The sequence below is a fragment of the Mesoplodon mirus genome (genome assembly GCF_964341445.2).
Source record: "Mesoplodon mirus genome assembly, chromosome: 18".
In the NCBI taxonomy this organism is placed as follows: Eukaryota; Metazoa; Chordata; class Mammalia; order Artiodactyla; family Ziphiidae; genus Mesoplodon; species Mesoplodon mirus.
Window position 1 is genome coordinate 59,656,269 of NC_138994.1, and position 22,880 is coordinate 59,679,148.

A 22,880-nucleotide genomic window follows, 5' to 3' on the forward strand; every position below is an offset into this window, starting at 1 on the left:
GACCTCCAGGCCAAAAAAAAAAAAAAATATATATATATATATATATATATATATATATATATATGTAAATATATATATCTTTCAGACTAAGGATTGCCAGTAGAAGCAACTTCCCCCCCAGTAATTTCAGTTTATTTTATTATAAGCCTATTTATGATGCACTTTCCATTGAACAATGTACACTTCAATTAATGAAGACCGGAATATTTTTGATTGTCTCCCATGATCTCACACAATTATACAGCATTAATATCCCAGATCAGGTACTTCCTTAGACACTCTAGCACGAAACAGAATCCCCTACTCTTCTGACAAATGGATATAATGAGAAGAAAAGGAAAAAAAGAATCAGGACCTCTGACTAGGAACAGCTGGGGCCACATCCATCCTCTTTCCTATACCCTCTCATCATTACTTTTGAGACTTAACAGCAATAATTTTATTGAACATCACAGAGTGAATAGCAAGATTAATAAAAAGTCTCTCTTTTTTTTTTAGGGCAAAACCAGAGGCATCCCCAATATAGAATCACTTGTCCTACTTGCTTCACAGTGTAATTTTCCTAAGTTCCTTCCTTCGTATTCCATATACTACATAGTACTGTCGTCATAGCTAAACCTCCAACAAGCACCTGCAAATTCTTCAGCAAAAGTTAACACTAAAAATTCAGCAGAGGAAAAAAAATTCATCTTGATAAAATAATGGCTCAATCAAAACTGGTTTATCACTGCTGAGCAGCATCCTCAACTCTCTAGAGCTAGAGAGGGTACATCCTAAAGCACATTTCATAAAGAAGTATGACTTATCAAGAGACCCAGGATTACAGGAAATTATTTTAGTTCTTTAGAACAGCCCGGATGTTTAGCCTACCTTAACGGTCACCACCATCATCAAAAAGAGCAGCACAACAGCAGATCACAGCGTCAGGGAAAGAACGGGGGAAGTGTATGTGAAGAGATATTGAGAACGGGACTAGATTTCAACCTCTAGCAATTCCTTCTGTCTTCAAAGCACTACACTATTATTATAATCAACAGTAGCAGACAACCTCAATAAATATAAATACTTAACTGATGTGAACATGCACACATACACAAAATTTTTAAGAGAATAGACTTAATAGGTTAATAGAACCAGAAGTGCAATTCAAGAATTCTGGGATTCCGGCCCTTCAGCTCCATTTCCTTATCTAATAGTAACAGGACGAGAAAACAACCAAACAAACAAGCAAAATCCTCCATTAACATCATCAAAGGCTGCTGAGAGAGAATAAACCACCTGATGCAAAGAAGTTGAAACTGTTTTACATATAATTCACACTCTGAAACAACTAACAACGTAGCTGTAGCTATATTCATTTCAAAAGGAAAAATATAAAAGTAAAGCACTAAATCCAGAACTACACAGTAAGTCGATTCTGCACACTAGAGTTTTAACTCCCTATCTGACTCGATCCTTCCAAAGTAAGCTACCTTTTGGTCAGAGAATTCTATCAGCTGTTGTAAAATGCTAAAGCCTGATTTATAACAAAAGAAAAGAGTGTAAAAATCATACCTGGTGGTAAAAGTCATCATCATCAAAGATTTCTTCATCCAGGTCCTTCAGGTGGGCACTGGCAGGGGCTTGAGGAAGGATCTCCTATATCAATGAGAAGGAGTAAATCCCAATGAGGTTACCAAAGTAATGCAGCTACTATAAATAATGTGTATAACAGTCAAAGCACTATTTTCCTTAAGATATAAAGAGCTCTTCAAATTAAAGAACAAGGACTTCCCTAGTGGTGCAGTGGTTAAGAATCCACCTGCCAATGCAGGGGACATGGGTTCAAGCCCTGGTCTGGGAAGATCCCACATGCCACAGAGCAACTAAGCCAGTGCACCACAACTACTGAGCCTGCGCTCTAGAGCCCGCGAACCACAACTACTGAGCCCTCATGTCACAACTACTGAAGCCCACGTGCCTAGAGCCCGTGCTCCACAACAAGAGAAGCCACTGCAATGAGAAGCCCACACACCGCAACTAAGAGCAGTCCCCACTCGCCACAACTAGAGAAAGCCTGCGCACAGCAATGAAGACCCAATGCAACCAAAAGTAAATAAATTAATTTAAAAAAATTGAAGAACAAAAACAATGCAATTGAAAAATAGGCAAAACATTAATAGGCACTTGACAGAAAAAAAACACAAGCAGTCAACAGTTATACAAAAATATGTTTAATCTAATTCTAATTAAATACATGCAAATTAAAATGAGAAGACACCGTTTTTCACCTCTAAAACTGGCAATCTTCAGTAGGAAAACACAGCTGGTGGGATTGGAAATTAATGCAGCCTTTTTGAGGCAATTTTACAACATCAGGATTTAAAATGCATATTCTCTTTGATTTAACACTTCCACTTCTAGAAGTCTATCCACATGTTCACACAAATACAAAAATAAAAATGCTCAGGAATGTTTCCTATAGCACTGTTTCTAAAACTAGAGACAACATAAATATCCACTGTTCAAATAAATTATAGTACACATCCATACAATGGAATACTCTAGCCATTAGGAAAAATGAGGTAGATCTCCATGTAATGACATGGAAAAGTATCTAGAATAATTTAGAAAGTTGTAAGATTTTACATATAGTTTATAACAAAAGGGAGGGGATATGGGAACATATGTATATGTGTAACTGATTAAATTTGTTATAAAGCAGAAAAAAATAAAATTAAACTTTAAAAATAAATAAATTAATTAAAAAAAACATTTTATATATTTATACACACACGTATATATATCCAACCCATTTAGTTAAAAAAAGACAACCATATTTTTATAAGTGCATACATGTTATATGCGTGTGTGTATACATATTTATATATACAAATAGAAAATACCTGAAAGTGTGTTACAATTATGAACATTGGTTAAACCTGAGGAGTGGAGTTTTTAGACTAGGGGGAATTTTACTTTTCATTTTAAATTCTTCTGAACTTGGGCTTCCCTGGTGGTGCAGTGGTTAAGAATCCGCCTGCCAATGCAGGGGACAAGAGTTCAAGCCCTGATCTGGGAAGATCCCACGTGCCGCAGAGCATCTAAGCCCGTGTGCCACAACTACTGAGCCTGTGCTCTAGAGCCCCCGAGCCACAACTACTGAGCTTGCATGCTACAACTACTGAAGCCCGTGCGCCTAGAGCCCGTGCTCTGCAGCAAGAGAAGCCACTGCAATGAGAAGACCCTGCAGTGCAACGAGGAGTAGCCCCCGCTCACCGCGACTGGAGAGGGCCCACGCGCAGCAACGAAGACCCAACCAGCCCAAAATAAATAAATAAAATTAATAAAATTTATAAATTCTTCTGAACTTAAGAAATATATTAAGTATATATTCCTACTATAAATAAAAGAGTTTCCTTTAGACAGAAGAATCTGCCTATTTCAATTCTGGATCCTCTTCTGGAGCGTCTAAACATCCAAAGGAAAGCCTAAAGTACACGCTTGCTTCGATACTGGCATTCCTAAAGAAAAAGCTTTAAAACTGAATTTTAAAAATTGGATTACAGGGCTCCCCTGGTGGCACAGTGGTTAAGAATCCGCCTGCCAACGCAGGGGACACGAGTTCGAGCCCTGGTCCGGGAAGATCCCACATGCCGCGGAGCAACTAAGCCCGTGAGCCACAACTAATGAGCCTGCACTCTAGAGCCCATGAGCCACAACTACTGAAGCCCGCATTCCTAGAGCCTGTGCTCCGCGACAAGAGAAGCCACCACAATGAGAAGCCCACACACTGCAACGAAGAGTAGCCCCCGATCGTCGCAACTAGAGAAAGCCTGTGCACAGCAACAAAGACCCAACACAGCCAAAAATAAATTTTAAAAATAAATTTATTTAAAAAAAATTGGATTACAAATGCTTCCATGACCAGACTCAGGTCAAACTCAAAATTAAGAGAAGGCTACGGGGCTTCCCTGCTGGCGCAGTGGTTGAGAATCTGCCTGCTAATGCAGGGGACACGGGTTCAAGCCCTGGTCTGGGAGGATCCCACATGCCGCGGAACAACTAGCTAGGCCCGTGAGCCACAACTACTGAGCCTGCGTGTCTAGAGCCTGTGCTCCGCAACAAGAGAGGCCGCGATAGTGAGAAGCCCGTGCACCGCGATGAAGAGTCGCCCCCGCTTGCCAAAACTAGAGAAAACCCTCGCACAGAAACGAAGACCCAACACGGCAAAAATAAATTAATTAATTAATAAACTCCTACCCCCAACATCTAAAAAAAAAAAAGAGAAGGCTACACACAATAATAGCTTCATCTTTTAAAAACTTTCCCCTCCCACATATTCTCAGTTTCTCAACAATCTAGGAAAGTAGTGTTTTTTTCCCTTTCTTTCACTGACTTCTTATACCCAGAGGAATACCTACAAGGAGATAAGATTTTCCAGTTAATTAGCCTCCTAGAAACTGCTCCCATAATCATCATGCATCACAGTTCTTACCGGCTGTCCTGGCAAACTCTCTGGGACAGGCTGGGCTGCCGGCTCAGGTTTGCCAAGAACTCGGTAGATAGAGCGCTTGGTCTGTGTCCTTCGAAGTAATCTTTCTTTGTCCATCAGAATATGATCAATCTGAGTCAAGATTGAACGTTCAAAGGCACCAAAACCCTGCAACAACATTAAGCAGTGTCAGATAACATGGAAAGTCTCTGCTGAAGGCAGCTACGTTGGTTTTCCTATTTTTCTGTGTCAGCAGAGAAACAGACAATCCTCCTTCCAGGAGGGACTTTCTGTTAAAGACTGAGTTTGTGAATGGCTCTAACTGTTCTCAGAAAAAAAAAAAAAAAATAGTCCCTAAGCAGGTCTTATCAGTTTCCTATACCCAGAGATTAACTTCTGCTCCTTTAATAATAATTGTTTTAAAGTCCATTTCTTTAAAGTATTTTGTATTTTCAATACTTACAAGACCACAACTTCTAGAATAAAATACTTTTTCTAATAAAGTTGAAATCCCATGCCTGAATGGTATAAACCCCAATGGATTAGGGTTAGGGTTAGCGTTAGGGTTCAGTAAATTTTTCTACAGAAATGACTGATGACTATGACACTGAGGCATCATCCATATAAGGGAGCTGTACTTCCAATTTCTCACAGCTGCTTCAGGTTGCCATGACCTGCCTTACACACGAGTGCACACACTTGCCTTCCCCAGTTTTCCAGAAGCCAGCTTGGTCTTATCATGCCACTTCTGGAGCGTACGGTTCCTGTAGACGGTGAAGTCGGCGAAGCGCTTCGCTATGAAGCTGGGGTAGTCCTCAGTCGCCAGCTTCCTCTTTGCTGGGGCCCTCCTCTGCTGCTGCTGCTGCTTCTCTTCTACGAACTCTTCATCTTCACTGGAAATCTCCTCCTCACTGGAAAACCAGTAAGAACACTGAGTCCAATGTAAATAAACGTTACCTAAATAAATACTTAGGCATGGGACTTCCCTGGTGGCGCAGCGGTTAAGAATCCTCCTGCCAATGCAGGGGACACGGGTTCAAGCCCTGGACCGGGAAGATCCCACATCCCACAGAGCAACTAAGCCGGTGCGCCACAACTACTGAGCCTGCACTCTGGAGCCCATGAGCCACAACTACTGAGGCCTTGTGCCACAACTACTGAAGCCCGCGCACCTAGAGCCCACGCTCCACAACAAGAAGAAGCCACTGCAATGAGAAGCCCATGCAACTGCAACTAGAGAAAGCCCACACGCAACGAAGGCCCAATGCAGCCAAAAATAAAATTAATTAATTAAAAAAAACAAAAACAAAAAAAATCCTAGGCTCACATGCAGTCAAGAGTATTTGGGCTTTCCCTATGCTGTCTGCATCTTAAATAGCACGGGAGACATGAGGACGGCTTTTTTGTTGCTGTTGGAAGAAAACGTTCGTGAGGTCAAACAAAAACTCATGTATCTTTTCAAATAAATATAAAAATAGACGGTTTCAAAATATTTTTTAAAAAGTAAGCCAACTATAAAAATAAATGAGGTTGTTCAAAATATTATTAGAAATGCACATGAACCAGGCCTATACTGCTACAGGAGGGTTTTTAAAAATTAAACGTACAATCATACTTTTATGACCTCAATCCCCAAATCAAAAAGGGAAACATGTCTCCCTGTAACTAACGACTCAGGAAAGCTGAGTAATATTGGTTGAACCAAACGAAGAGAAGCAGAATGTGAAGAAAACTCAGAGGGGGAGGCCACAGAATCCGAGCTAGGCTGTAATACCCTCAACTGTGTGAGAGAGCACTAGAGCCCACAGCTACGGAGCCAGCTACACTGCCTGGACCGCCGACCCCAGCGCACAGGAAGTGCTTACGAAATGTGAGCTCCTCTCCTTTGTCATTCCAACTAATTCAGTAGAAAGGCACGGAGCAGAGGGGAAGCCCGACGGAAAGCAGCAGGCAGGTACCCTATGCCGCAGGCTCAAACAAAGGGGGTGGGTAGAGGAGAACCGTCATCAACTGGGATAATTTCAGCAAGGGAAAACATGTTTTCTTCTGCTATTTCCTGAAATGTTTCCACCCTTCGCAATAACTGCTTCTTCCTTCACTGAAAAGTCGACAGTTGTGACTGGCAATTCCATGTATGGGCAACAAAGTGCTTCACAAACGTTAATTAAGCGTTCATGTTAAAAATGTGCTTTCACGGGCTTCCCTGGTGGCGCAGTGGTTGAGAGTCCGCCTGCCGATGCAGGGGACACGGGTTCGGGCCCTGGTCTGGGAGGATCCCACATGCCGTGGAGCGGCTGGGCCTGTGAGCCATGGCCGCTGAGCCTGCGCGTCCGGAGCCTGTGCTCCGCAACGGGAGAGGCCACAACAGTGAGAGGCCCGCATACCGCAAAAAAAAAAAAAAAAAAAAAAAAAATGTGCTTTCACCTATAATCTCACTAGATCTAAAAAGAAAGCAAGATTTTTGCAGAAGCTTACAAAGAAGCTTAGGCACAACTATGCATAAAAATCCAAAACCTAATTCCCAATTTATGTGTCATCCTGGCCACCAATTAAATGTAAGAGGCTCTTTCTATTTTACTAACATTAAGTCCGGTATCTGCCTGGAAAGGACTTGACTTTCTTTTTCATAAATCATGGGAAACCATTCAGATGAAAAGAAAATAAGCAATTCCATAGTTCCATTCCCTCCTTACCTTTCTGCTTTGGGCTTTGTCCCATCTACTAGGTATCTAGTGTCTGGATACTGGAAAAGCAACTCTTCCTGAAGATCTACCAATGACCTCAACAATGCTTTAAGTGCCTTGTGACCTGGGAAATAAAGCAGAGAGAAGGAACAGTTAATTATCGACAGTTCTCCAAAGTAGGTGATGCCTATGACGCTGGACTCCTGAGCAGTACTGGCTGAGGGAGTGGGCACAGGGTACGCCGGGACTGAGAACTCTCTGAAATACAGAATTCCTGAAAGGAAATAATAACAGTGCCTACCTCATAGGGTCGTTGTGAGGAACAAGCAAGGTAACAATGTGTAAGGTGATTAGAAGAGCGTCTGCAGTAAACTGTGAGTTCTTAAAGTTAGTAAGTTTGACACACTCCTTCCCTGCCTGTCATCATAACCAATCATTTTTTTCCTTTGGTGCTTCTTTCTCAGATATTTTTCTACAGGTTACCCACTGACCTCTTGGATTACCCCTTTACTGATCGACTCCTTAAGCAATTCCTTCTCTTCTGAAGAGCACAGCTTAGTCCTGGGGTCCCTACCACCACCACCACCACCACCCTCCCCCAGGAGATCTCCTTTGCTGGTGTGAGCTACCGCCTCGTTCATTCAATCTCCCAACACATACCCTTAAGGAAGGTTCCAGTTCACGAACAGAAACCCAAGTTAATGACTTACTGTTTGCAGTACCGTCATCCCTTGGTATCCACAGGGGATTGGTTCTAGGAGCTCTCCCCCAGGATAACGAAACCCACGGATGCTCAAGTTCCCTATAGGAAAGGGCCTAGTATTTGCATGTAACCTACTCGCATCCTCCCACATACTTTAAATCATCTCTAGATTACGTACAACTAGTAAATGCTATAAAAATCGTTGTGAATACTACAGAAATGGTTGCTAGAGTTGCTGCAAATTCAAGTTTTGCTTTTTGGAACGTTCTGACATTTTTTCTTTCCAAGTATTTTTGATCCAAAATTGGTTGAATCCATGGATACGGAACCCAAGGATATGGAGGTTCCATTGTACTGAACTGTGTATTAAAAATTTGCACACCAAGAATACGTTCTTACCTGATTCTCCTCACAACCAAAAGGATGTGTGTGTAATAAAGCTGGTCAGGATTAAGTTTAAAGTCTATGACCAAGAACTTTCAGAATAAAATCTGGCCCTCTGAGAACCAAACTCTTACCTTCTTTATCAGCAAAATCCTACTAAAGGGGCTAAATAGACATTGATAACTACTAGCTAAGTTTTGACAGCACTCAGACATCTCTCTTTATAATCAAACTTTCACATTTCCAGCAACTGCCAAGAAAATCTTCACATGGATGCTCGATCACTTCCTCAAACACACCATGTCAGAAACAAAACTCTTTTTTCCAACCTAATACTTCTCCTTTGTCTGATTCTCTCACCTCTGTTTAATGTTTTCACAGGAGATCACTGACATTTTGGTGCCCTTATTCAATATATTCAGTCGGTTGCTACATCCTGTGGTTTCCATACTTCCTATCACTAACAGTTGTCCATCTGTCTCTGGCTATCCTTCGATCACTCCTTCCCACTTTCCTTTAAGTAACTGTAATCTTCTCACAAGCATCCTTACTCTCATTTAGCAATCCCTACATTCATTTTTATTTTATATTCTAGACTAACTTCAGCCCACACGAACTTCAGTTTAAGTGATTTTTATGAATGTGATTCTACCTCTTCTGCTTCTACCTTGCCCAGCATGAGTAGCTTCCTCACTATTTTACATCTCAACCTATTTCATATGGGACACCAACACATGACTCAGACAAGTTCTCCAAACAGATCACACTGCAGCATTCCATTTCAACATACGGCTAAGAGCTTACCTGAGAAAGCCTCCTCGGATTGGTCAGAAGGAACTCAATAACCCAACAGCTACTTTGCATTCTTCCAATAATCTCTGTATAAGACTATATAGGGACTTCCCTGGTGGTCCAGTGGTTAAGAATCCGCCTTCCAATGCAGTGGACTTGGGTTCAATCCCTGGTCAGGGAACTAAGATCCCACATGCCTCGGGGCAAGTAAGCCTGCACGCCACAACTACCAAGCCTGCATGCCCTGGAGGCCACGCGCCACAACTAGAGAGAAGCCTGAGCGCTGTAACTAGAGAAGCCCGTGAGCCACAATGAAAGATCCCACATGCCGCAACCAAGATCCCACATGCCGCAACTAAGACCCGTCGCAGGGACTTCCCTGGTGGCACAGCGGTTAAGAATCCGCCTGCCAATGCAGGGGACACGGGTTCAATCCCTGGTCCGGGAAGATCCCACATGCCATGGAGCAACTAAGCCCATGCACCATAACTACTGAGCCTGTACTCTAGAGCCTGTGAGCCACAACTACTGAGCCCGCATGCCACAACTACTGAAGCCTACGCGCCTAGAGCCCATGCTCTGCAACAAGAGGAGGCACCGCAATGAGAAGCCCGCACACAGCAACGAAGACTCAACACAGCCAAAAAAAATTAATTAATAAAAATAATAAAATACTGTTCTTGTATCCAAACAAAAAAGGACTATATAAATACAACTTGCTTGTTTAAATGTAACAGAAGACCCTTGACCACATCTTTTCTAAATTCCACATTCTAATCCTTTTATAATCAGTACGTATCCACACCACTTGGGGGGACCTGCAATACCTAAATATTACCTGAAAAAAATCCAAAACGCCTTGTGTTCTAAACCCAGGTTCTCAATCTGTTACTCTGAATCTTAACAAAACAAACAAACAAAAAAAACCTTTCCACCAAATATAAAAATAAAAAGTTACTCTCATGAAGAAGAAAAAAGTAACACAGAATTATTCTTCGGACAGTTTTGGGGAAATGGATTAGGTACAAACAAGATGAGTGGTATGCAAGAAGAATAAAAAGAATAAAGATATAATAATTTTAAAGACAAGAATTACTTTAAATGTGCTAAGTGTGTAACTAGGATAATGCAAAATTATGTATATATACATATGTAAATTTTTAAAGTAATGAGGAAAGCAGAGAATACAAATAACTACAAATATTAGGTTACCACAAATGATCATCTATGAAAAGAGCTGAATATTATAAACAGAGATTCCATATAGCTAAGGTTCTGAAAGTTATGTTACAGCCAGAACCTTAAGAAAATAGAAGAGACACTAATACTTGGAAGGAAGCCCATGAAAACGCAGAAATCTCCTCTCATCCAAATTCTGTGCAAATATGAACCACTGTTTTTATCTCCTTTTCTAGAAACAGCTACATCTTAAGAGAGCCCATGTTCTCCAAAATGAAACTACAAATCAATTTTGCATTTGCAAAGTAGTCTTCAAAATTCCCAAGACTAAACCTTGAAAATATTAGGCTATGTGAAATAAGTCAGTTGCAAAAGGACAGATATTGTGTGATTACACTTATATGAGATATCTAAAAAAATGGTCAAACAGAATATAGAAGGGTGGTAACCAAGGGCTGGGGAGAAGTGGGAATGGGGACTTACTGGGGTTTTTTTTTTGGTTTTTGGGGGTTTTTTTTGCGGTACACGGGCCTCTCACTGTTGTGGCCTCTCCCGTTGCGGAGCACAGGCTCCAGATGCACAGGCTCAGCGGCCATGGCTCACGGGCCTAGCCGCTCCGCGGCATGTGGGATCTTCCCGGACCGGGGCACGAACCCATGTCCCCGGCATCAGCAGGCGGACTCTCAACCACTGCGCCACCAGGGAAGCCCGGACTTATTGTTTAATGGACACAGAGTTTCAATTCGGGATGATGAAAAAGGTTTTGAAATGGACAGTGGTAATGGTTGCATAACAATGCAAATACTGGCTACTGAACTGTACACTTTAAAATGGTAAATTTTATGTCATATCAATTTTACCACAATTTTTAAAAACACCTTAAAAAAATCCTAAGACCAAAGTAGTAATAATTCTACCATCCCAGTCTATCTCTCTACAGAAAAAAATCGTCTACATTCCTTCAACCTGGAGCCTAGTCCAGAAGAACAATGGAATATTATTCAGCCTTAAAAAGGAGAGGAATTCTGACATGTTACCACATGGATGAACCTTGAGGACATTATGCGAAGTGAAATAAGCCAGTCACAGAAGGACAAATACTGTATCATCCCACTTACATGAGGTACCTAGAATAGTCCAATTCATAGCAACAGAAACGGTGCTTGCCAGGGGCTGGGGCAAGAGGGAAATGGAGAGTTGTTGTTTAATGGGTATAGTGTTTTAGTTCTGCAAAATCAAAAAGTTCTGGAGACTGGCTGCACAACAATGTGAATATATTTAGTACTACTGAACTGTACACTTAAAGCAGGATGGTAAATTTCATGTTATGTGTCTTTTTACCACAATAAAAAATCATAAGAACAGGAAAATCAAGTGCCTGTCCCTTACTTCCTCTAGGTACCATGTGTCCATGATCTAAAATATGAGATCAAGAACCATGCAGGGAAGAAGCTGCAAAGCAGTTCATAATGTTTATAGCTGCTTGCCCCCAACAAGCAAGTCATAATTTGACTCTCACATGTAACATAACCAAGAATTCGGAAAAGGTCCAACAAAAAGACTACTACTTTTAAGGGCCACTTTCAGGTAGCTACACAAGCCCTTTTTTTATTGTTCAAGTCAGTTTTAAAAAATCCATCGCAGATATATTAGACAGCATATCAATCCAACAAGAAAGCAGAGAGCCAATATCAGTAAATCAAAGTGTGCCTTTCTGTTAATACTCTCTCATATGTTCTCATTTTATACACCCCTTCACCCAGTCAGAAAGTAGCCCTAAAGTATTTAAGCTCCATTCAGGGATAGCACCACCATGCATCAAAGTGTCAAGAGACCTACCAGAGGTGAAATCTGCAATTCTGTGCTTCTAACCACCACCAAAAAAAAAAAAAAAATGTTTATCCAAGTAAAGTCACCAGTGGCCAACACATGGACAACCTCCTGCGAAGAGATTTAGAAGCCAGAGCCCAATTCTCGTTTCTTTGTGATATTAGGGCCACATTTCCTTCTAGTAAAATTTTCTGTAAAACCTGAAGAGACGATGAGCCATCCTCTGCTGGTCGCGGTAGGCCTCCTGGAAGCCAGAGCTGACGAGGATGAGGAAGGACTCTCTCCTAGAGGCTCAAATCCAGTAGTGAATTCTTCCCAGCCAAAAACCAAACCAAAACAAGCAACTCTCTTTAGCATTCATAGAGGGCTGAATTCTATTTGTTCAACCCTATGAATGAGAAAGGGAACGGAATCAACAGTTTCTAGTTCACCTCTAGCTTTTCTCCTAATTAGCGTCAGAGTTAAAAGTTAAGAAAAGCTGCAGATACTTTCTTCTTGTTCAAAAGAACAAGCCCAAACAGTAATACTGACAGAATTCGGAATTATGATACAGTGGAGCCTTCACTTTGTAATTCTTTGTTGAAGAAGTTAGGGCACCTGGCCACAAAACAAATGACGACTGTCGAGAACATATATGTTTATTTTGTCTTACATGGTCCATTTCCAGAGGCTTTTCCCTTAAGAGGAGATTAAGAAGGACACATGCCTCACCTTATTACCAAGATTCAACCCAAGCACCTGGGCACTGGCTTTAGGAATAATTTCCCAAGTAGAGATTAAAAAGGAAGAGTACTTTACTAAGGGCCAGAGCCCTGTATCCTAACTGACACTATCACTAACTAGTCATTTTCCACCGAGTGGACCAATTTAATCTCTCCAAGTCCCAGTGGTCTCATCTATAAAATGCAGATAATCCTTTGCCTGCTTATCTTGCAGAATTAAGGTGAGAAATAACAAATGCTTTTATATATTAAGGTATTCTGCAATTTTTTTAATGCTGTAGAAAGAGAAAGTATATTACTATCACAAAATCAGCATCTTTCACATGGTGAAAATCTCTAGCTCTGCTTGTTCTGATCTACAGCAATAGGATTGAACTAGTATTCATACATTCCTATATTAAGTATTCATTTACATGCTACCCATATGCCAGCATTCTATATATAAAATGTCACCAATCTAAAAACCATTTTCACTTAACAGCTTTATTTTTTCCCCTGATTCATCGAGGCTGTTCGATGTAAACAAAACTGTAGGCAGAGAATAAGTCTGGACATGGGCACACAGTTCATTAATTAGATTATAAACCAGTAAGTAAAACTTCTGGCAAGGGGATGGAGGGCAACGGGAAGAGCAAATGTATAAAGTAAAATAAAATAAAATGTCTAAAGTAAAATTCCCATTTTACACTATTGTCGCACTAATATACAGTAAAAAAACCTTATCAGTTTTTAAATATCCACACCATTATTTTTAAAGTAAATCTGCAAACATACAATTATTTATGTGCAAGTAATATAAACTCCCGCATTCCTATTACCCCAGATATATACACTGAGGTAGAATATACAGATTGCAAGAGCATTTTTTTTTTCCTCCTTCCAAAGTAACTCTAGGACTGCAGCTAAACTATAGGTCAAAAGGACACACGATATACTGGCCTGAGAACAATACTTTTCATTCAAATCCACACACGCCTGCCACTTGCAGTAGTCATCCCCAGCAATTAATCCCCCAAGAAAGACGTTTGATTAAATCTTTTCAAGCAAATCCTTTGCTTTGCTTTTGTTAGTTCACTTCTTGTCAACATCCATTAAAATATGCCTTTAATTCTCCCACAATCTTAAAAAACACCGATTCCACTGTCTTCAACTTTAATCAACTGTATGGCCGGCATTTTTCATTTCATAATAATGTGCTGCTTGGAATTCAAGAGGCAGGCTCAGCATCAATCATCTGGTAAGAATTTTTCCACTGCAATAAATATGCAAATGAGGAGAGCCAGTCAGTCGTATTTCAGGCCCGACTTGCTAGTGTTTTTAAAAAGACACAAATTTATTAATTGCCGGTGGCCAGAGGAATCCTATTACTTTGGGCATTGATTACAAAGCTGTGTGAGTGATTATTGTGCAACTCGCGGGCTACCCAGGCATGAGGAAAAATTATTAAAGCAAGGCAGAGATTATCAACTCGGAATAACAATAAGCCTTAACATTTAGGCCCTAACTTCTTCAACAAAGAATTACGTGAAGGCTGCACTGTATCATAATTCCGAATTCTGTCAGTATTACTGTTTGGGCTTGTTCTATATTCCCCAAGCAGAATGCCGTTACCAGTAAGAAAGAGCACTGCAGGTTACAAATTCCTTAACACCCACTGTGTGGATGAGTCGCTATCATTTCCAGTGTGGGTGCAACTAGAATTTTTATATATCCGCATAGGTATACACATACACAGGTGTGGGCACATATATATCCCCCCGATTTATTAGAGAAACAGATGTACTCTTAGGAGGACCATGTTTCGACTGAAACAGTAGAAGATTTTCTGTCCCACTGTGTTGGTTGGTTGTGTGAACCAAAAGTAGGATTTTTTTTTTTTAATGGTACAAAATCACCACCAGGATAACTTTTCCAAAGCAGAGCGTGGGGACTTATATTCTAAAATCATGACAACTAAGCCAAAAGCAGACTTGGGTTTTCCGACCTCAGGGAGCCCCATGGCGGAAGGCATGCAGTCTGTGCAGGGGTCTATGGAGGAAACGATTTGATGGGCTAATTCTGAATGCAAAGTATTTTTGTGAGAAACATTCAGCCTAAGACATATTAAATCAAGTAAGAAAGAGGACTCAGTGGACAAAACTTATTTTTTCTCTAAAGAGAATGATGTAGGGAATTGGGGAGTAAGTGGAAGTTGAAATAAGGGAGAGATGAAGAGACATAGGATAAAACATGTTGGGTGAGCCCCCTCACAGAAAGAAACCAAAAGGAAAAATCCTTCCCGTTTTACATTACTGTCGCACTAAGTAACATGACAGATAGTGTGCATTTGAGTTCTGTGGAGGGACATCCCACTCAAGCTGTGATTTCTGACCAGGTATGAATGTGTAAGGAAGGGAAAAGAAGTGCAGAATTTCTTAGGTTTCCCTGAACACTCTCTCAAATACCTTGATGAAGTGTGTCAATAAATCCTTAAAAAGCCCTACAGGACACAGCAATCTAACTGATCAATGTACTTCCCGAAATCCACTAGCTACCTTCCGTTTCACAGTTCCTAGACAACCTCCATTGTTCCAGAGTACTTACTTGAAAAGGGAAATTTATTTTTCCCCTTTAAACAGAAAGGGTAAATGCTCAGAGCACGAGGTACTTAAAATCCAAGTTTATTTACCACAGTAATTGCTTAAACTGTCTAATATAGGAGTTACCTTGGGAGAGTGGGGATACTTTCATTTTTATCTGGTACACTTTTGAACTGTTTGAATATTTTATAAGCACATATTACTTACCATTTAAACTGCTATTAAAGTTTAAACTCTGAAGTAAGGGAACTTGTTAAAAATAAAATTAAAACCACAATCCAAGTAACCTTCTGATTCATATAAAATAGTCTGATCCTTTCATATTAAAAATCCTTTAAATAAACAGGTAGTGAACGGTCCCAAACCAAGTGCCCAAATTCTCTCTACAGTATGGGTCTGGAAATGGGGGCTCCCATGCAGTTAATCCTTCCTCTCTCAGTATCCTTCACAATTGCTACAACACATACTGTACTGTGCACGTTGTAAGCAGCTTGAGACACAGACCTTGTCCTGCCACTCCAGCAGCCAACACATCACTCGGGCCATAAAAAGTACTCTACAAATATTTCAGTTCCAGAGAACTGATGCCCAAGTCACATGACAGAACATCTAACTACACTATCATTTCCAAATCTAAATGCTGACAAGCAAACAAAATGTGGACTCCCTATCTGCTACCTTCAATAACTGTGTATCAACAAACTGACCTTTTGTTAACGGAAGCAAGGGAATCAAACTTAACTTTTTCCTTATTTGCACACGCCAACTATAAGATGTATAGGCTACTCCTAAGAGTCTCGAAACCACTATATCAGATCTAAGAACTTACAAACATGAAAATAATTAACAATTTTTGTTAGGCATGTTACAATGCATTCTCATGAAAACAATTATTATCGCCACCTGGATAAACTGAGGCTCAGAAAATAAAAGATTATTGGGATATTTGCGTTCCTTTTAATATTAGTGAAGGTAAGCACGCTTCTTCATCAACCCAAAAATGAAACACGTTGAGACATTGTTTTCATGTAAAAACATTTAAATGATGCTTTAAAAGTGGTTTACCTATCTCCACATCTTGCTGTGAGCATCCTGAGGCAGGGACTGAACCGCTCACCTTGGTATACTGGGTGTTGGCAAACGGCAGACTCTACATTGTTGAATGAATAACTGAATAAAAATGACACCCTAGTATTCTTCCTGGCATGTGCTTTTTGTGTGTGCATTTCAAATCTCCAAAGAACTAACTATAAGTATAGTACCAGTATTTATTTATATAACCCTTTTAAGAAGAGGGAAACAAATACTGTGGCCACAGAGCTATAGCCTAAGAAAAAAACTATTACCACTATTAAGATTAATAGCTAACACTTATCAAGGACCTACTAAGTACCAGACACTAGCCTGAGCACTTTTCATGTAGTAATTCATTTAAATCCTCACAACAATCCTTTCAGGTACATACTATTATTATATCACCATTATACAGATGAAGAAAATGAAACACTACTACAAGCTTTAAAAAAAAAACTGTACGTTTTTCATTTTCTAGATCAATGTACCCTTATGGGATATGTATCAGAACTACCTGGAAAACGAAATGAAATTTTCAATTCCAAAAAAATGACAAAACTGCCCTCCTCAATACCATGACACAATAAAAAAACCACTAGTGAGGGGAATTCCCTGGTGGTCCAGTGGTTAAGACTCCATGCTCCCAATGCAGGGGGCCTGGGTTCGATCCCTGGTCAGGGAACTAGATCCTGCATGCTGCAACTAAGACCCAGCTCAGCCAAATAAATAAATAATTTAAAAAACAAACAAACAAAAAACAGTAGTGAGTTTCTGTTAAAATGCTATATCTAAATTTGGTCCTCACACTTGAAAAAACAAAGGGGAGAAACTAAAGAAAGCCCAAATCATATTGATGGAAGGCAGGTCCTGTAAGACAAGATAAAAGAATATTTGCTTAACCCGAAAAAGAAAATGTTAAGAAATGGATTAATAGTCTCCAAAATTCAAATGGCCAAATACATCGAAAAAAAGATGCTTAGCCTTACTTAAAAAAAAAAAAAATTAAAACAATGTGATACTTTTCTGATAGTGCTTGATGCTGGCAAGAATGTGAAGGGGCACTCTCCATACACAACTGATAAGAGTTAATTAGCACAACAGATCCAGAAAGCAATCTGGCAAAATGTATCAAAGTTTTACACACGCATACCTCCTGACCCTACTATTCCACTTCTAGAAATTAATTCTAGAGAAATAATCAGATAAGAAAGCAAAGAGGTGGGTACAAAGACATTTTTAGCTTTTTTTTTTTTTTTTGCGGTACGCAGGCCTCTCACTGTTGTGGCCTCTCCCGTTGCGGAGCGCAGGCTCTGGACGCGCAGGCTCAGCGGCCATGGCTCACAGGCTCAGCCGCTCCGCGGCACGTGGGATCTTTCCGGACCGGGGCACGAACCCGTGTCCCCTGCATTGGCAGGCGGACTCTCAACCGCTGCGCCACCAGGGAAGCCCTAGCATTATTTATAATAGGTAAAAACAGCAAACGTCTTAAGCGCCCATGTATAAGGTATTTAGCCAGATAACTTTCTGGGCAGCTGTTGAAAAGGGTAAGTATAAACAGAATTTGGTTTGAATACACTAAACCATAAATACTTTGGGGGATAACTGAAGTAATCTGAGTATGGAGTGGACATATTACTTAGGACTGTTAGGAAGTATTGATTTGGTTAGAGGAGATGACAGTGTTACATAGGAAACAGTCTTACTTTTTAGAGCTATTTATAGAACTATTTAGAGGTAAAATGACATGATGATGAGTACTTTAAAATACTTCAGGAAAAAAAAATGAAAACAAAGATAGCATAGTATTTTTTTTAAAGAAAGAACAGGTGGGCTTCCCTGGTGGCGCAGTGGTTGAGAATCTGCCTGCCAATGCAGGGGACGCGGGTTCGGGCCCTGGTCTGGGAAGATCCCACATGCCACGGAGCAACTGGGCCCGTGAGCCACAACTGCTGAGCCTGCGCATCTGGAGCCTATGTCCCGCAACAAGAGAGGCCGTGATAGTGAGAGGCTCCTGCACCGCGGTAAAGAGTGGCCCCCGCTCGCCGCAACTAGAGAAAGCCCTCGTACGAAACGAAGACCCAACACAGCCAAAAATAAATAAATTAATTTAAAAAAATCCTTCCCTAAAAAAAAAAAAGAACAGGTAAAAAGACATATTTATTAACATGGGAAGATGGCTCTAGTTCAACGTATCCTTGTGATCTCATTTACGGTTTAAAAAAAGGTTAAATTGACATAAATACCTAGAAGAATATACACCAAACTGCGAGAGAGAGTTCTCTCTGAAGAGCAGCACTATTAATAGAAAGGAAAAAGAGGACTTTCACAATCCATGTTACGTATTTCAGGATTAGGTCAGGGGGAGGGGGATAATTAGTACTGTTTGAAAAAGAATATTTTTTTTACTACAAACTTCACTTTAATAATTTTTTTAAAAGCTGATAAAGATTAAATAAATATATTCAAGAATACAGAGAGGTCTTCTGAGGTAGATATAATTCTTCTTGTCAACAGAATAATCAAACAAAAAGACAGATTAAAATAAAATAAAATAAAAATTAGAAGTGGCCATACATTTGATTGACAAGGAGATAACCCATCCCTAGAACTAATTTAAAATTTTCCCTGTATGACTCACAAAAGAAATGCGAAAGACCAATAAATGTAAGGAAAAAATGTTTACCCTCGTTAAACACTGAGAAATGTAAATTTTTTAAAAACGCAAATTAAAAGAAGCAGAAACCATTTTCCACTTATCAAAGTGACAAAGATGAAACAAAATTATAATATCCAGGGTTGACAAGGATAAGGGAAACTGACATTCATATAAAGAAGATGAGAATGTAAACTGATCTAGCTTTTCAGGAGGGCGACTTGGTCATACAGATCAAATGCCTTAAAATTGTGTATATCCTTAGAACACATACTAATTCCACATCTAGAAATTTATTTTATGAAACAAAGTAATCACAGATGTGAGTAAAGATTTACTAATAATAATGTTTATTGCATTATTTATAAAAATGAAAACCTGGAAACAATCCAAATGTCCAACAATAAAGAACTAGTTAAACTACCCATATGATGGAAAGTCTCTGCTGCCATTAAAAATAATGCTGTAGAACAATATTTAATGACATGGAAAAATATTCATGATCTCTGGTAAGTAGAAAAAAGCAGACTGCAAAACAGAATATAGAATATGGTTCCATTTTTGTTCTAACTACACACCCACAGGGGGAAAGAAAACCAAAAAATATTTATACCATATACCAAAATATTAAAAGTACATAACTCCAGCTGCTGAGATTGAGGAAGATTATTTCCTTACTTTTCCTTGGCCATTTTCTAAATTTTATATAATGAATATGTAGCACATTTATAATAAGAAAAACACATTTTTATCTTTTTCTTTATCACTTAAAAAAAGTCTTGCCTGCCTATAGGGGAGGGGCTAGATCATCTGATCCCCCAAGGGCCCTTCTAGCCCTCTTACTGAAAAAGCAGTACGCAGGAATGATCTTTAGAAAAATTGAAGGATACATTTACGACTCACACTCTAAGCATTCTGTTTTACAACAAATTCATCTCCATATCTCTCCTGCCTTCATTCCTTTAAGCTTTGGCATTTATTCCATTTCTTTATTCCCTCATACTTTCTTTAAAGGGAAGATTAAAAAAACACAGATTAGAGTAGTTCAGACTATGTGCATAGTGATGGCCTAGAACAGTGGTTCTGAAGCAAAGCAGACGTCATACTGGCCTTGCCTCTAACTGTGTGGCCTTAACCAGGTTACTTAACCTAAGACTTGATTTCCTCTTCTGTACAACATAGTTATCAGCCAGCCCTTTTTTCACAGGCTGCCAGGAGAACTAAATGAGACATTTGTAAAAACTTAATACAGTGCATGGGGAGTAGTGACAACTAACAAATGGGAGCTATTTTTATTATTTTTAGAGGATAGTGGCATCCTGCATTGTACTTGCTCAATAAAATACCAAGATAGAAAGAAGTAAATTAACCATCCCGATTCTCAAAAGGTCGCTTCTGATTTCTTTTCCCTCGTGTCCTTCTACCGCATGAGCCTTACTGAAGACACGGGAAATGCTTTCCAATCACTCGAGTTAGCACGTTTGTCTCTGCCCTCTTCCAAACCCCCACCACTGCTGACATTCACATAGCACAGATTATGTGCCATCTTAAGGACGAAAGAATCTTTAATATTATCTGAACAGCCCCTCCACCTATAAAAATTTTCCTTGCATGAAACAGTGTGAATAGCTAGTAAAAACTCTTCTCAAAATAGTAGCATTATGGACTTATCCAGAAGCAAATTTATTCAACTGCCTCAAGAAAAACAGAATCTGGGAGATTTGAGACTTAAACACCAAGCGAAACAATCAATATTACATGAGAGCAAATGAAAAACTACCAAAGAACTCAAACGAAAGTCAAGTGTACTCCAAGCATAACTAACTTGCAAAGCAAGTAATATGGGCAAACTTACTTGGGGACAGGTAATAAATATAATAATTATAATAATCAAGAGAGAATTATGTCTAAAGGTATCATGACATACTGACTTTCTCTAAGATAATTTATAACTAACATAATAATAGCCTTTGCTTTTTTTCCCCACACCTCCCAATCTCCTCTCCTTGTTAAACTTCCATTAAAGCTTAATGGAAAAATATATATAGTAGAAGAAAGTATATATTAAATATATTAAAATATCTGGAAGAATACACCTCCATTGTTTTCTCTGAGAAGGAGGTATGGGGATTTGGGAAAGTGGAAGAACTTTCACTTTTTCTTTTGCATACATCTCTACTGTTTATGTATTTTTTTTACAGTGAAGATTTTATATATACCTTTATATATAAAGATATATGTAAAGATTTTACGTATATATTGTAATGGAAGACTATAAGGACAAATTAAATTAAGTCCCATAAAAGCCCTAGCAAGTTTCATAAATATCAGGTGAAAAAACGTCTCCACTCTTTGGAAAAATGCTTTGCAGCTTCTCATGGTATTTTTAAAGATGGACTAGCTACTGTTGGGAAAATACATTATGAGTAGGTAAGCATTAGCCATGGTTGAAACTGGAAAGCAGGAACCTGCTAAACCGGTGATCTGATTTCACATTTCCAACTGCTTTTATACCATCTAACATATCAAGATGGAGACCACCTCCGGCTTTGACCAAGGCGTCCAAAAGAAATGGTAACAGAACCCAAACACTTTGGAAAGTGATTTCATGAAAAAGAAACTCAAAAAAGGAATATTATGAAACAGCATACTTGACATAAGCACAGGGGTATGTTCTTCTAGATGTCTGGGGTTATTTGGATTATGAAAGGCAACCTCATTTATCAGTACAACTACTATTACCAAGAGGAAAAAAAAATCTGCAAATTCAGAGTAAACAGAATTATGCCTCCTCGATTTAGCCAAGTGAAACAACCAACAAAAACCAAACACATAAATTCTCTATGTCTTTCAGAGGTTTTTTCCCCTTTAAACAAAGGATTTACTTTCTGCTCTTCCTGTGGCCCCCTACATGTGGATCCCTCCCTCCTACTTTGGTACAATGTATCCCTAAGCAGTTTCAATGAGTTGTGAATTAATTGTCATTCACAAGCCAAAAAAAAAAAAAAAGAAGAAGAAAGAAAGAAAAAGCAAGATTAACTGCAATTGCCACTACAACTGAGAAACTTGCATCTTGCACTCTTACCATGTAAATAAGGCACAGATCCTGCAGGAACATGCCAAACACCAAGATTCTTAATTAATGGAGCTCTTTAATGTGCAAATCAGGAACAAATTGCAAGTTCTGACTTGCATTGATTATGAAAACATTAATTGAATGAGCAAGACCCTAAAAAAAAGACACAATCCTAAGTCTTCAAAGAGACCAAACGAATACAAAGCTCTGGAAAACAGACAAGTCTGACCAATGTGTAAAATGCAAACCTAAAACTGAGGCCTGCTTACTAGTACACAATGAATTTAAAAACAAGAAACAAAAACCTCAACAGTTTAATCAGAAAGCAATCACCATAAAAGCATCTATTCCACCAACATCTAGCATTAAGCAGAAAAATGACTGTTCACTCCAGAAGCTCAGACACTGCTTTAAGGAAAAAAACCCACTTTATATATATACACACTTCATATGTATATAGGTATAACAAAACAATGCTGTCTCTTTAAAAAGAAATTCATCCTATATAAATTATAGCCATAAACTTTTCCTGCAGTGCAGTCTAATTAATTCTTGTTCTATACACAAAGGGAAATGCTGGGTGACAAATGGGTGTGAAGCCAGAAAGCTGCCAGGTCTGCAAAACATTTTCTACTTCAATTTATAAGCAATTTTGCAGTAAATCATCAACCAGAACCTGGAATCTCAGGAATCTCTGAGTGTCCAAACCACATTATATCACTTATCAAAG

General features: G+C 39.3%; 1 protein-coding gene across 2 annotated transcripts in view; it reads right to left on the bottom strand.

Annotated features, from left to right (window-relative positions):
* The window catches only part of AATF (apoptosis antagonizing transcription factor), a 104,065-nt gene that overhangs the window by 60,138 nt on the left and 21,047 nt on the right, over positions 1-22,880 (bottom strand). For both annotated transcript variants that reach the window (XM_082603560.1, XM_082603559.1), the window contains 4 exons: positions 7,168-7,282; positions 5,178-5,385; positions 4,478-4,642; positions 1,555-1,638 (listed from right to left, as the gene is read on the bottom strand). In XM_082603560.1, coding sequence (XP_082459686.1) covers positions 1,555-1,638; positions 4,478-4,642; positions 5,178-5,385; positions 7,168-7,282 — 572 coding nt within the window. The remainder of the gene's footprint in view (positions 1-1,554; positions 1,639-4,477; positions 4,643-5,177; positions 5,386-7,167; positions 7,283-22,880) is intronic.